Here is a 15,280-nt window from a genome sequence, read left to right on the forward strand (position 1 = left end):
GCTGCCAAACGTGATTCTAACATGTATTGACTCAGAGGTGTGAATACTTATGTAAATTAGATATATCTGTATTTCATATTCAATAAATTTACAAACATTTCTAAAAACATATTTTCACTTCCATTATGGGGTATTGTGTGTAGATGGGTGAGAAAAATATTTATATTATTTAATACATTTTGAATTCAGGTTGTAACAATACGTCAAGAGGTATGAATACTTGAAGGTGCTGTATAAACAGTACCAGTCAAAAGGTTGGACACACCTACTCATTCAAGGTGTGGCTTGTTAAAAGTTAATTCGTGGATTGTTTTTCCTTCTTAATAGGTTTGAGCCAATTAGTTGTGTTGTGACAAGTAGGTGTGGTATAGAGAAGATAGATTTGGTAAAAAAACAAGTTCATATTATGGCAAGAATAGCTCAAATAAGCAAAGAGAAATGACAGTTCATTATTACTTTAAGACAAGAAGATCAGTCAATGCAGAAAATTTCAAGAACTTGGAACGTTTCTTCAAGAGCAGTCACAAAAACCATCAACTGCTATGATGAAACTGGCTCTCAAGAGGACCGACACAGGAAAGGAAGACCCAGAGTTACCTCTGTTGTAGAGGATAAGTTCATTACAGTTACCAGCCTCAGAAATTGCAGCCCAAATAAATGCTTCACAGAGTTCAAGTAACAGACACATCTCAACATCAACTGTTCAGAGGAGACTATGTGAATCAGGCCTTCATGGTCGAATTGCTGCAAAGAAACCACTACTAAAGAACATCAATAATAATAAGAGACTTGCTTAGGCCAAGAAACGCAAGCAATGGACATTAGAATGGTGGGAATCTGTCCTTTGGTCTGATGAGTCCAAATTTGAGATTTCTGGTTCCAACTGCCGTGTCTTTGCAAGACGCAGAGTAGGTGAACGGATGATCTCCACTTGTGTGGTTCCCACCGTGAAGCATGGAGGAGGAGGTGTGATGGTGTGGGAGTGCTTTGCTGGTGACACTGTCTGTGATTTATTTAGAATTCAAGGCACACTTAACCAGCATGGCTACCACAGCATTCTGCAGTGATACGCCATCCCATCTGGTTTGTGCTTAGTGGGACTATCATTTGTTTTTCAACAGGACAATGACCTAACACACCTCCAGGTTGTGTAAGGTCTATTTGACCAAGAAGGACAGTGATGGAGTCCTGCATCAGATGAATTGGCCTCCACAATCAACCGACTTCAACCCAATTAAGATGGTTTGGGATGAGTTGGACCGCAGAGTGAAGGAAAAGCAGCCAACAAGTGCTCAGTATATGTGGGAATTCGTTCAAGACTGTTGTTTTTTCTCTGTAATAATACTTAGCACCTAGACATTTTATGAAGGCTTTAGCTAGCCCAGATAGGTTCACAATCTGTCAACCTCATAACTAGCTATCAAGAAGCCAGGGCCGGCTGTACGGGGAGGCAAATCCAGGTGTGGACTCACCACATATAAATTGTGCTTTCTCACAGAGAGGGGGAAACATTTTTCACCTTTGCAGACAGATACAGCTAACAACAGGATAGCTAGTAGCCACTAGCTTCGTTAAGTTTTGGTAGCGGAGCACTGAATAATTATAGCTAGTTGGCTGAGCTTTGATCAGCATGGATATCCGAAAATGGCTGAGAACTGCCAAGAGCAAAAAAACTGAGGACCACCATGTCGAGAGAAATGCCAAGTTCACTGACCAGCCTGCAGGCCCGACCACCGAGGTTGAGGAACCTAATATCCAATGCTGACCAACAAGATTCACAAGATCCAGGGCCTAGCACCAGCACATGTGGAAAATCACAACAAGCACCTGCATATCCGTTACCCCAGCCACAAGCAGCAATGTGCAAAAATTAATTCTCCGCCCTGAAGAACATATTCAGTAAGCACAGACTCTGAACACATCAACGAAAAGCCCAGCTTGGCCAGCTGGTATTTGAGAGGGACCTCACAAGTAAAATTCTCTGGAAAGGAGAATGGAATCAGAAACTTCTCATAAGGTTCGACACAGCATCAAGGAGGCTGCAACTCATCTAAATGGGAAGATACCTTTTTGAATGTATTGTATAGTTTAGGCCTTTGCTTTTTACTTCATAGATATACAGCTTTGTATTATTTGATTGTTATAGGGACAATGTCCAATGTAGCCTAATTGGTTGTGCTCTGAGATGATCCCTGGCATAGTGCTCCTGTTGTCCTGGCTGTCCACTCACATTGTACATGATCCTTTCACCTTGCTGACTGGGGTTGCTTTCTGTCCGTGGTCCTGAATTGATGGTTACAGTTTATGCTGTTTTAATTAGTGCATCTTGGGCTACCAGTCTTTGTGAGGCTTCTGTTCAACATGACATGCTTTCTTGTGGCAAAATGACAGTTGTTGTGTATATGGATGCATTTCAGATAGGCCTCCATTTTGTTACATTTTGTATGTCGCAGTAGTAGGACCAATACCGTGTGTAGCCTACTTAAATAAGCAGGCAAGTGTTCACTCTATTGTCACTCATTTGCAGTACACAGTCGTTGTGTGATAGACTACTGTAAAAGTGATGTCAATACTATGAAAACGACACAAAGCCTACTTTTTTGCCCCCTCCCTGTGCTTTGTAGACACTGAAAACCAGTTATAAGTCTCTCGTACCAAGTACTCCACACTACGGGGGATGATGTCATTGGAAGCATGACTTAAAGCAAGCTGCAGAGAGTGGCACACACAGCAAATAAGAACCAGATATTTGAGGCTATAGATTTGGCATCTCCTCCCTCCAACTCAACAAGCCCCAGAAATGTTGATACAATTGTATAATTGGTGTCACTAAAGTACCTTATCACAACCCCCAGGTACTTAGAAACACTTACATCTGTGGACTCATTGAGGAGGAGGCTGAAACGCTGGTCACCCACATCTGCGACCAACTTTTTCAGAAAGTATGGTGCTAGAACACCATTAATCTTTTGAAGAGGGTAGCAGCAGTGGAGTCTGAGAAAGCTGCTCTACATGCTTCTCTAATGTGAACACATGCCAGCATGGAACAGTGTTCAGCGATAGCTAATGCTATGGTGGCCTCAGCCTTTTTTGCAGAGTAAATTTTTTTTAACCATAAATGGCAGCTTGTTTTGGGTGGAACTGTTATAAGGCTTTGCCTTTTGAGTATGTTTTTTAGTTGTCATGTTTTTTTTTACATCACTAAGTTTGTCGTAGAAATTAGCCTTACAATACAGGCAGTATACCTGTGTATCACCTCCAATAAAAGGCTTCAACCAGCCTTTTTCATTCAGGGTTTGATTCCCACTCCTTTCTGTATTTGAGTGTACAGTTTAGACTGAGACATGATGAGCTAGCCAGCTAGATGTTTAGCTTTTGTCACAGAGAGGCACACACACAGTGGACAAGGTGAGTAAGTGACTGAGGTGGTGTGAGTCAAATGCAGTGATTTATTTTTGTGCAGTGATTTATTTTAGACAAAGAACATTTTACATTTACATCCCGCCCTGAATGTAAGCCAGGGCTGGATCGGCCAGCGGCAGCTTCCCGCATGTGCAATTCATTTGCAGTTTGGACGCAGAGGGGTGAACATCTCCTGCTTTGACTGCAGCTGGGAAAGACTGCTGCACAAGGACTGGGCCGCCTGTGACCCCTACAAAAGTCTCCAATAACACCAGAAAAAGTCGCTAGTCGCTTTTTTGAAAATGTGTCGCTAGAAGGGTCTGAATACTTGCTAAATATAGCGACTAAGTTGCTAAATTGGCAACACTGGTTGGTAGGCAAAAATTATGTGTAGGCCTACTTAAGCGACGGCTGCACTTCAGATACACATGTATGTCGTAATGGGGGGCATATCTTGTGTTATTCTATAAAACGACAGTTGTTGATGGATACGGGTAAATTTCAAATACATTTTTGCACATTTGAACAGTAGTAAAAGGACCAATCGAAATTTGTTTTATTAGGGCTCTAAAGCAATACTAATTGTGCTGGCAAAGCTGGCAAGGTTGGTACACTTTATAAAGCAAGTAATACTAAATTGACTGAATAAGACACATTCCTCCGACTCATTGGTGCAGCTGGCTTCCGGGTTGGATGCGCGCTGTGTTAAGAAGGACACATGACTTTCAACCTTCGTCTCTCCCGAGCCCGTACAGGAATTGTAGCGATGAGACAAGATAGTGGCTACTAACAATTGGATACTACGAAATTGGGGAGAAAACGGGGTAAAATTAAATAAAATACTAAAATATTTTACTGAGTTCATATAAGGAAATCAGTCAATTGAAAAAAATCCATTAGGTCCTAATCTATGGATTTCACATGACTTGGAATACAGATAAACATCTGTGGTTCACAGACACCTTAAAAAAAAGGTAGGGGCGTGGATCAGAAAACCAGTCAGTATCTGGTGCGACCAGCATTTTCCTCAGTCAGCGCGATACATCTCCTTCGCATAGAGTTGATCATGCTTTTGGCAGGAACATGAACACACATTGCCCTACACGTCAATCCAGAGCATCCCAAACGTGCTCAATGGGTGACATGTTTGGTGAGTATACAGGCCATGGAAGAACTCTGACATTTTCAGCTTCAAGGAATTGTGTACAGATCCTTGCAACATGGGGCTTATCATGCTGAAACATGAATGGCACGACAATGGGCTCCAGGATCGCATCATGGTATCTCTGTACATTCCAATTGCCATCAATAAAATGCAATTGTGTTCATTGTCCGTAGCTTGTGCCTGCCCATACCATAACCCCACCGCCACCATGGGGCACTCTGCTTAAAACATTGACATCAGCAAACTGCTCTCCCATCCAAAGCCACGCACATGGTTTGTCTGCAGTTGTGAGGCCTGTTGGACGTACTGCCAGATTCTCAAAATTGATGCTTGTGTTGTGTGACACAACTGCATATTTTAGTGGCCTTTTATTGTCCCCAGCACAAGGTGCACCTGTGTCATGATCATGCTGTTTAATCAAATTCTTGATATTCCAGACCTGTAATGTGAATGGATTATCTTGGCAAAGGAGAAATGCTCACTAACAGGAATGCAATGAAATCCATGCACAAAATCTGAGAGAAATATGCTTTTTGTCCATATTGAAGATTTCTGAGATGTTTTACTTCAGCTCATGAAACATGGGACCAACACTTTACGTATTGCGTTTATATTTTTGTTCAGTGTATATTTCCACACTGTGAGCTTGGAATAATACTGTGAAATTGCAAAAATTATTATAATAACATTATAGTGTAAGAGCTGTTTGAAAAGATTGCAGCCTGTTTTGGTGGGATGGAGTTTTGGCCTGCCTGGTGACATCACCAGGAGTAAATTAGTTAACCAGACCAATAAGAAAGAGAGTACCAACCCTCTCTGCTAATAACAGCTAGTTTTTAGTTTCCCCCTCCCCCACACAGACCACTCCCAGACAGTCCGAGCAAAACTCTTGCTTGAAAAATTGCTCTTTGCTAAGAAGCTACATATGTTTATTTTTTACAATCTCAATTGAAACAATCACAGTAAGGTACGTAATTGTTACCCAGAAATGATTTGATATTGAGATTAATACAGCAGCATTGAACCTTTAAAAAAATAACCACCTCTCAGGAGGATACAGACAGCTCAAGAAGTATGATTAGATATGCAGAAAATAAACATATTTTGAACATAGAATTCAGTATAATGTTTAGGGCTCTAGATTGCAGGAAAAAATGTTTCATAGTTTTGGAAAATACTGAATTCTCCATCTTCCAGACTGGGGGCTTCCATACTTCCATGCCCCCTCAGATGTTTGGGTGCATGACGCCCCTGATGTGTAGTCTGCTATTGATATCTGTATTATTTTTTATTTTTTTCATTTAACCTTTATTTAACTAGGCAAGTCAATGATGGCCTACCATACGGCCAAAGGCCTCCTGCGGAGACAGGGGCTGGGTTACATATATATATATATATATTTTAAATAACATAGGACAAAATACACAACGCTACATAAATAGATACCTAAGACAACAACATAAGGCAGCAACACAGCATGGTAGCAACACAGCATGGCAATGCACAAGACATGGTACAAACATTATTGGACACAGACAACAGCACAAAGGGCAAGAAGGTCGAGATAACAATACATCACGCAAAGCAGCCACAACTGTCAGTAAGAGTGTCCATGATTGAGTCTTTGAATGAAGAGATTGAGATAAAACTGTCCAGTTTGACTGTTTGTTGCAGCTCGTTCCAGTCGCTAGCTGTAGCGAACTGAAAAGACGAGCGACCCAGGGGTGTGTATGGGGAGGATGAGGGCTGCAGTAGATATCTCAGATAGGAGGGAGTGAGGCCTAATAGTTAAAAAAATAAAAAAATAATCAACAACCAGTGTGTCTTGCGACGGGTATACAGAGATGACCGGTTTACAGAGGAGTATAGAGTGCAGTGAAGCCTACTTTATTGTATTCTTAAAAAATTATAAACTTAGATGATATGAAATTATATCCGTCACTTTTCCAGACACTCTGTGGAGGCTGAGCTCGGTCAAATCATGATGTCAGTGATATTCAGGTCGGAAAGAAAGAGGTCCGAGTTCCCGAGTTGGATGACTGTTCAAAACGATTTCCCCAGTCGGAGGTAGTTCTTCCCCCCCGAAGTTCCCAGTTGTTTTGAACGCACTGAAGTCGGAGATTTCCGTGTTCCCAGTTGTTTTGAACGCGGCATTACTGGTTGTTGATGTCATGCTGGCAGTGACGAAAACGTCATGAGCGTCTTACTACCCAACATGGCGGATTTTGATACCATCTATGAGTTAGACGAGGAAGATGAACGTGTAGTGAGTGAAGAACATCTTGTTAAATATTGCTCAGAACCTGTGATTATGCGAGGGGCCGGGCACATCACCGTGTAAGCAATCCAAAGCGCAGTCATTATGATTCGTTATGTTGTTCTACCTCATTAGCTTGCTAGCTAGCTAGCTAGCCTGCCAACAACAATGCTATGAAATACAACTTACCACTAGGCCGTGGCAATTATATTAGGACAAAACTATTACATTTGACTTCATTAGATGAGGCAAGGGTGATCTATTGTGTAACGTTATCTGCTATTCCTGCTTTATAGTTGACTAGCTTACTTAGTTCGCGTAACTATAGTTGTGCGAACTAGGTAGCTAACGTTAGCTATCTACACTGCTTGCCTGCAAACTTGCCTAACATAGCATCTACTGTAACAAAAATGACAAGCCAACATGACATCTACGGTAACTATTTAATATTTTGACAGGGCTGGCTTATTCAAATTGTGGTGATGAACCAAGACTATTTCCAGCAAGCTTGCTAGCTACCATCCATAGATTTAACATTCTGTGTTAAGCTCACGTTACTCCCTGCAAAACTAGAATCCATTTTGGACTTGACTATACATTTATGATATTAAGTTAGCTATGCCCATTGACTTTTGAACAATATAACTTATAAATGCCTCATGAGTTTAGTTCAACTGTCCTATGCCATCAGAACGCAAAATAAGCATTGTTTTACTCCAATGTTTGTAAACAATGTAGATAAATGTTAAACACTGTATAACTGCAATACATGGTTAACACTGTCATTTTGATATAATGGATGGTCAGTCCTTGCATCCATAGCTCTGTCTATGCGTATGCGAGTGCTTACATTTCCCCAGGCCCATTCCTTAGCTTTTTATCAAAATAGTCAAGTATACTTCCTCTAGTCTCCACAACTGTGTTATGCATATGGTGTATCCTTGTCATCATATTGAATTGTATCAACAGGGGAAGCTATTCACATAATGAAACAAATGACAGGTTATTCAGGAAATGCATTTTTGTTTTGTTTTGCTGTCTGTACAATGTAAAGTGTTAGGTACATTTGTATAGGTATTTATTTGTAGAGAGTACAGTGTCTGTTATTCCGTCTCCATAAAAAACCATGCCAGGTTCCCCTTGTGACAGCCCACAGTCACAGTATAGTACTTTATACATGTCCAATGGAAAGTTTGTTTAATCTCTACCATTTTTGTATGTTTCTTTTTGACAGGTTTGGCTTGAGCAACAAATTTGACACAGAGTTTCCCTCAGTACTTACGGGAAAGGTACAGTAACCCAATTCATTTGTATCGTCTCATGCATTTCCCCAAAGCAATGTTTTGTGCTTGCCAAATGATTTGGACTGGGATGCGAATTAAGCAATTTAAGCTATTATGGTGGCGCCATTGTTCTATTTGCCCTTTGACAAATCAGACCATCCCTGAATTTCCTCTGTCACGTTTCTTAAGTGCTTTTGATATGATGGAGCAACACACTACGGTGCATCCAAAGCTGAAGTGAAGCTCTGTCAATGAGTAAGCCATCTTTGGAGCCCAGTTGGTCGGGGACACAGCTCCAGGTGATAAAAGAAGGAAATAAAGACTGTGCCATGCACAAGAAAGGGCAGCTTCCTGGGTCAGACACTCAAACACAAAAAGGCTAAGGGGATAAGGGAAGTGCAGGGCAATAAAAAGTCTCTCCAGTATTGTGACCAATGGTGACATGATGGAAGAGGTCACAATTATGATGATTGAAGGGTGCAGATCAGCAGGCCCTTATTCCTATTCTGTTTGCAAAGAGACCTTTGCATCCTGTCATAAAAGATTACGACCCCAGTTTTATGGCGTACAGACCCAGAGAGGAATTAGCATCCATTCATGTTGTTTGGATGGCCGCTGCCACAGGCACTGAGCTTATCTCTCCCTTTAGTCCCTCTCTGCCGTGAATAGACAAGAGATTGGTTAGCAAGTTACAGGCGTACTAGTAAGAGATTTGATCTCTGGATAGCATCTCCAAATATCTAGGCCACCCATTTGTTTTCTAAGGCTCTTTGATCCTGTAGACTACAGTACAGGTTTTATTATAAAAATAAACATTTAAAGGAGTTTTTCACAGAAGTGGTTGCCTTTCTCCTACTTTCCCTTTCAGGTGTTTGTTTTTTATTCATATTGCTGAGCGATTAGTGCCTTTTGAGATAGTTTTGATTCTTAAAAAAATTATCACGGTTTTTGATTTCGGCTTTAAACATTAAATGCATTATGTGGGTTGAATGCTGTAACAACACAGAATAAAACAATTATGAAGACCAATGATGGTAGTGACTGGCCATTACTGCTTATCACTTATTAGCCATCATTTATTCACTTTAATAAAATATTTTGGTTGTATATATTACATTTTATTTTATTACATTCCAAGTCAACTCATCTCTAAAGAGCTGCTGCCTATGCTGGTGACAAAATCATATTCAAAAATCACATTTTGTACTTCTTCAAAATATACTGAACAAAAATATAAATGCAACATGTAAAGTGTTGGTACCATGAGCTGATATAAAAGAACACAGAAATGTTCCATACTCACAAAAAGCTTATTTTTCAAAAATGTTGTGCACAAATTTGTTTACATCCCTGTTAGTGAGTATTTCTCTTTTCCCAAGACAATCCATCCACCTGACAGGTGTGGCATATCAAGAAGCTGATTAAACAGCATGGCAGGTGCACCTTGTGCTGGGGAGAATAAAAAGCCACTCTAAAATGTGCAGTTTTGTCACACAACACAATGCCACAGATGTCTCATGTTTTGAGGAAGCATGCAATTGGCATGTTGACTGCAGGAATGTCCACCAGAGCTGTTGCCAGAGAATTGAATGTTATTTTCTCTACCATAAGTTGTCACCAAAGTCATTTTAGAGATATGGCAGTACGTCCAACCGGCCTCACAACCGCAGACCACATGTAACCACGCCAGCCCAGGACCTCCACATCCGGCTTCTTCACCTGCGGGATCGTCTGAAACCAGCCTCCCAGACAGCTGATGAAACTTAGGGTTTGCATAACCAAAGAATTTCTGCACAAACTGTCAGAAACAGTCTCAATGAAGCTCATCTGTGTGCTCATCGTCCTCACCAGGGTCGTGACAGTGGGCAAATGCTAACCTTCGATGGCCACTGGCACTCTGGAGAAATGTGCTCTTCGCTGATGAATCCCGGTTTCAACTGTAACGGACAGATGGGAGACAGAGTGTATAGTGTCACGAGGGCGAGCGGTTTGCTGATGTCAACATTGTGAACAGAATGCCCCATGCTGGTGGTGGGGTTATGGTATGTGCAGGCATAAGCTACGGACAATGAACACAATTGCATTTTATTGATGGTAATTGGAATGCACAGAGATACCATGACAGATCCCGAGGCCCATTGTCGTGCCATTCATTCGCCGCCATCATGTTTCAGCATGATAATACACGGCTCCATGTCGCATTGATTTGTACACAATTCCTGGAAGATGAAAATGTCCCAGTTCTTCCATGGCCTGCATACTCGGACACGTCACCCATCGAGCATGTTTAGGATGTTCTGGATCGACGTGTACGACAGCGTGTTCCAGTTCTCACCAATATCCAGCAACTTCACACAGCCATTAAAGAGGAGTGGGACAACATTCCACAGGCTATGATCAACTCTATGCGAAGGAGATGTCGCGTGAAGCAAATGAAGCAAATAGTGGTCACACCAGATACTGACAGGTTTTCTGATCCCTGCCCCTACTTAAAAAAAAAAAAAAAAAAAATCTCTGACCAACTGATGCACATCTGTATTCCCAGTCATGTGAAATCCATAGATTAGGGCCTAATGAATTTATTACAATTGACTGATTTCCTTATATGAACTGTAACTCAGTAAAATCTTTGAAATTGCTGCATGCTTCGTTTTTATATTTTTCAGTGTAAATAAGTCATACATTCATGACTGCTGAATGCCAATTATCAGTCATGTCTTTTCAGGTAGAGACCTCGCTAAGCAACTGCTCTCTATCCCTCTCAATTGCACATTCTTCTATCTCTTCTCTCCCCCTCCATGTCTGCCCCTCACTAACCTAATGTACAGTAGCCGGTGTAAAAGAAACACACAGACCAGGCACGCAATGGATTATGGTCATTGTCGTTAATTACCACGAAACTATGAAGAATATTGGCCTGTTGGAAACTACAACTCCCTATTTCATCCCACAGTTCGGGCTTGGTCTGATTTAGCTCTGGAGAAACTGCGCATCGAGCTCACAGAAAAAAACCTGAACCAAATAGAATTCCAAAAATGTAACCAATATCAGTCAATTAGTTGTTTAATAACTGACATTTTGGTAAATTGCTCAGCACTATTGCTATTTTAAGCTCAAATGATTGAAAACAATTATGAGCTGATTTATCTCAAAGAGAGAATTACCAATAAGATAAAAACTATACCAATTACAACCACATTTCCTCTGTCTGACATTTCCTATCCACTTCTTCCTCCCTTCTCCTGCTTCTTCTCCAGGTGGCTCCAGAGGAGTTTAAAACCAGCATCAGCAGAGTGAACGCTTGCTTGAAGAAGAACTTGCCTGTCAATGTGAAGTGGCTTCTTTGTGGTTGCCTGTGCTGTTGCTGTACAGTGGGCTTCAGTCTGTGGCCCGTTATATGCCTCAACAAGAGAGTAAGTCTCAATCAGCCCTCGTGTGATGGCTGCAGCACAGTCCCACTCTACATAAGTCAGCAGGCCCTCTCATTACTCATGGGCTAGTTTACAAATCCAGCCGTATTGGTCTTAAGCAGGCAATAACAACTTGTGTGTAAAAATGGTACATTGCACCATTGAAGGCCTGTCCAGCTGAAGGGTACGCCACTGAAAGGTGGTGCCTCGACCCAGTGTTATTGTGAAGTGGAAATTACAAGCTGGTAAAAGGAGTTCAGTCCATAAATGTCTCTTTGTCATATAATACTGTGGTTGCTGTTATTGTCATTTGAAAAAGAGTGTGAAGTCAAGGTAATTACTAGAAAACATTTCAATGTTGTATGTGCTCCTTTACAAACAGGCGAGAAGATCTATTCAGAAGTTGTTAGAATGGGAAAACAACCGGTTATATCACAAGGTAAGAACAAATTGAATACTAGCACCTGTCTGAAAGACCATAACAGTTCCGTCAGTTGTGAAGCAATCGTTAATGGGGAAACAGCGACGTCCACCTTTATTGAACCTGGCAAGTCAGTTAAGAACAAATTCGTATTTTCAATGACGGCCTAGGAACAGTGGGTTAACTGCCTGTTCAGGGGTAGAACAACAGATTTGTTCCTTGTTAGCTCGGGGGTTTGAACTCGCAACCTTCCGATTACTAGTCCAACGCTCTAACCACTAGGCTACCCTGCCGCCCCAGTACAATATGTACTAAACACTTTCTTTTTTTTTTTTTTACCATGCTGGACGACGCTCCCTCAGCTTGGAAACAAAAACAACAACAGTGGGGTGGGGTGGCCAGTAGCGCTGTTTCCCCCTACTGCGCATTCTATCTTTAAGCGATGTTAAAGTAGCAGGTTTCTGATGGATAATGGTCGTTAACTCATGTAAACTTTAACCCTTAAAACAAATTTCCCTCTAAGCTATACATTTTCATACTGGTCCCCCGTGAGAATCGAACTCACAACCCTGGCGTTGCCCTGGCAACTGAGATGGCCATTGCAAAAATGTTGATTTTGTGGTCAATGAACCATTTCTTTGTGAATTCTGATTAGTGTTGGGGTTGTTTTCTTACTGGAAGATCTACATGTGGCCAAGTTTCAGCCTCCTGGCAGAGGCAACCAGGTTTTTGTCTAAAATGTCCTGGTACTTGGTAAAGTTCTTGACGCCAGTGGAAGCAATACAGCCCAATAACATCAAAGCTCCACCACCATATTTACAGTAAGTATGGGGTCATTTTCTACATATGCTTCTGTTTTTTAACACAAAACCCACCACTGGTGTGGGTGGCCAAAGAGCTCTATTTTCCTGTTATCTGACCATGGCACCGGTTCTAATCCAAGTGCCAATGCTGTTTATCAAACCCCAGGCGGTCTATGGTCAGATGACATGAAAATAGAGCTCTTTGGCCACGCATACCAGTGGTGGGCTGGGCGTTGAAAAGAATGGAAGCATATGCAGAAAATAACCTCATACCTACTGTGAGATGTGGTGGTGGTGCATCAAAATCCACAAAGAAATGGTTAATTGACTACAAAATCAACATTTTTCAATGGCCATCTGTCTCCAAACTTGTACCCCATTGAAAATCTGTGGTTTGAATTGAAGAGGGCAGTTCATAAGCACTGATGAAGGATATCAAGGATCTGGAAAGATTCTGTATGGAGGAATGGTCTAAGACCCCTCCTATTGTGCTCTCCAATCTCATAACATTCTAGAAAAAGACTCAGGGTCATTATCCTCGCAAGGGGACGGTGCTGAAGAACTGAAAACGTATGCCTATATTCTGACCCTTATCTTTTTTAGAGTTTTTGTATTACTTCTTAAACAAATCTATTTAATTGAGCATATTAGTATAAAATAATTGAATCTTCAAATGTTTTCAGCATACAATTTTTTTAACCTTTATTTAGCTAGGCAAGTCAGTTAAGAACAAATTCTTATTTTCAATGACGGCCTAGGAACAGTGGTTTTGTTCAGGGGCAGAACGACAGATTCTTTACCTTGTCAGCTCAGGGATTTGATCCTGCAACCTTTTGGTTACTAGTCCAATGCTCTAACCACTAGGCTACCTGCTCAGTATTTGTATTATTTATTTTATAAAGTATATTTTTCTAATCTTTGTCAAGGTTGCCAATATTTATGACCCACACTGTAGTTTTAAAGCCTTTCCTAAATTCCCCTCACACTAGGGGAGATCTCAGACAGATTAGCTACCCAGACAGTAGGTGGGTGTCTGTGCGTGTGCGCTGTTATGTCTGTCCTTACTTTCACCTCTTCTCTTTAGCTGGGCCTGCACTGGAAACTCAGCAGAAGGAAATGTGAAAGCAGCAATATGATGGAATATGTAAGTATAACCCATTCATGTTCCCCTAAAACATGTTCCCCTAAAACAGAATATGATTCTTGCCAACATATGGAGTATTACAAGTCTCAGATCATAAGATACAAAATATATGGTAATTTATGTAATGTACAATAGAGCAGGGCCTACTGGAAAGATTCAATTCTGAAAGAAAAGTGTGAAATGAATAAATGTTTTCCCTCCACAGGTAATTCTTATAGAATTCTTACCCAAATATCCTATATTCCGACCGGACTGAGCTGAGGAGGCTGTTGGGAGACCTGCAGTGTGACCCTTGACTCCTATCCGTAGTGCCTTGTATATATGTTGAAATGAGGGTCTGCACCGGTGTAGAGATGTCCCTTACCATCTCCCAGTACCTTGTACAATAGAAATTGCAACACTGTCACTTTGCTTTAGAGCAGATTTTGTAGGGCAGATTTTGCACAGTTCCTTTCGAAGTAGAAAAATGCCCCCTTTTTGTTGTGTGTAATACAACTAGTGATTGAACAAAAATATACTGTTGAAAAGTGCATTTAGCCCAAAGAGCCATCATTAATCGAGGCCATGTATCGTATCGTATCAGTATTGGACACCTAGAGCATCATCGCCTTATGTAAAACAATAAAGGATGTTATAAGACAGGAGGAGACCAGCATTTTGTAGCCCACCAAGTTCAAATTCTGGCTATTGGGTTTAATTTCCTCAAATCAATTCTTCTTTGAAACAAAAAGTAGATGTGATGCTTGAATTTGCCTAACATACTATTTAACAGCATCATGTTTTTTCTTTACTTTGGAAATGACCCCTCTGTACAGGAGAATTGAAACGAACCTGTAAATATGTTAGGATAAACTGTACAGTGGTACGCTGTTGTTTACGTTGTGATTTAGATCTGATTTGTTTTGTCAAGAAAGTGCTGTACCATAGTTTTGTTTATGAAAGATGTCTCTTACCAGTTTATATGGGCCTGTTTACCTAGTAAGCCATATCATTTACAATGTATGTGATGCCAGAGTTAGGACAGAAAATTGCACTTAAGCTCGTCAAAATGTCATGATTTCAGAGGATGGTCAAACTGAGGTTCTGAGTAATTTTACAATGACACTAGTGATGCATGTTATTTGTGTGGTTTTGCCAACTAAAGAAAAAAAGGTTAAAAAGTGTCATCCAGTTTAACGTGAGATGGCTACTTATCTTTATGATGTACTGCTGGAAACAGACTCCAACTTGGCACTTTCATGTCAAAATGTTTTTTTTTGTCAATCTTTTTGTTGCAGCTTTGTCTTTGTTCATTTTATAGTTTTGTATTTTCCTATAATGTGTTTTGTCCTTGTTGTTAACACACATACAGCCTAGAGAACATGACATATTGAAATAAATGTTTCCTTAGTTATT

General features: G+C 40.8%; 1 protein-coding gene across 1 annotated transcript; it reads left to right on the forward strand.

Moving 5' to 3' along the window:
- Positions 1-6,741: 6,741 nt before the first annotated feature.
- Positions 6,742-15,280, forward strand: LOC135526346 (cysteine-rich hydrophobic domain-containing protein 1-like). The gene is made up of 6 exons (XM_064954657.1): positions 6,742-6,904; positions 8,059-8,113; positions 11,365-11,520; positions 11,900-11,956; positions 13,826-13,885; positions 14,091-15,280. Exons 1-6 carry the CDS (start codon positions 6,762-6,764, stop codon positions 14,139-14,141), a joined length of 522 nt encoding a protein of 173 aa, XP_064810729.1. The 5' UTR covers positions 6,742-6,761; the 3' UTR covers positions 14,142-15,280.

The sequence above is a fragment of the Oncorhynchus masou genome, chromosome 32, assembly GCF_036934945.1.
Source record: "Oncorhynchus masou masou isolate Uvic2021 chromosome 32, UVic_Omas_1.1, whole genome shotgun sequence".
Classification (NCBI taxonomy): Eukaryota; Metazoa; Chordata; class Actinopteri; order Salmoniformes; family Salmonidae; genus Oncorhynchus; species Oncorhynchus masou.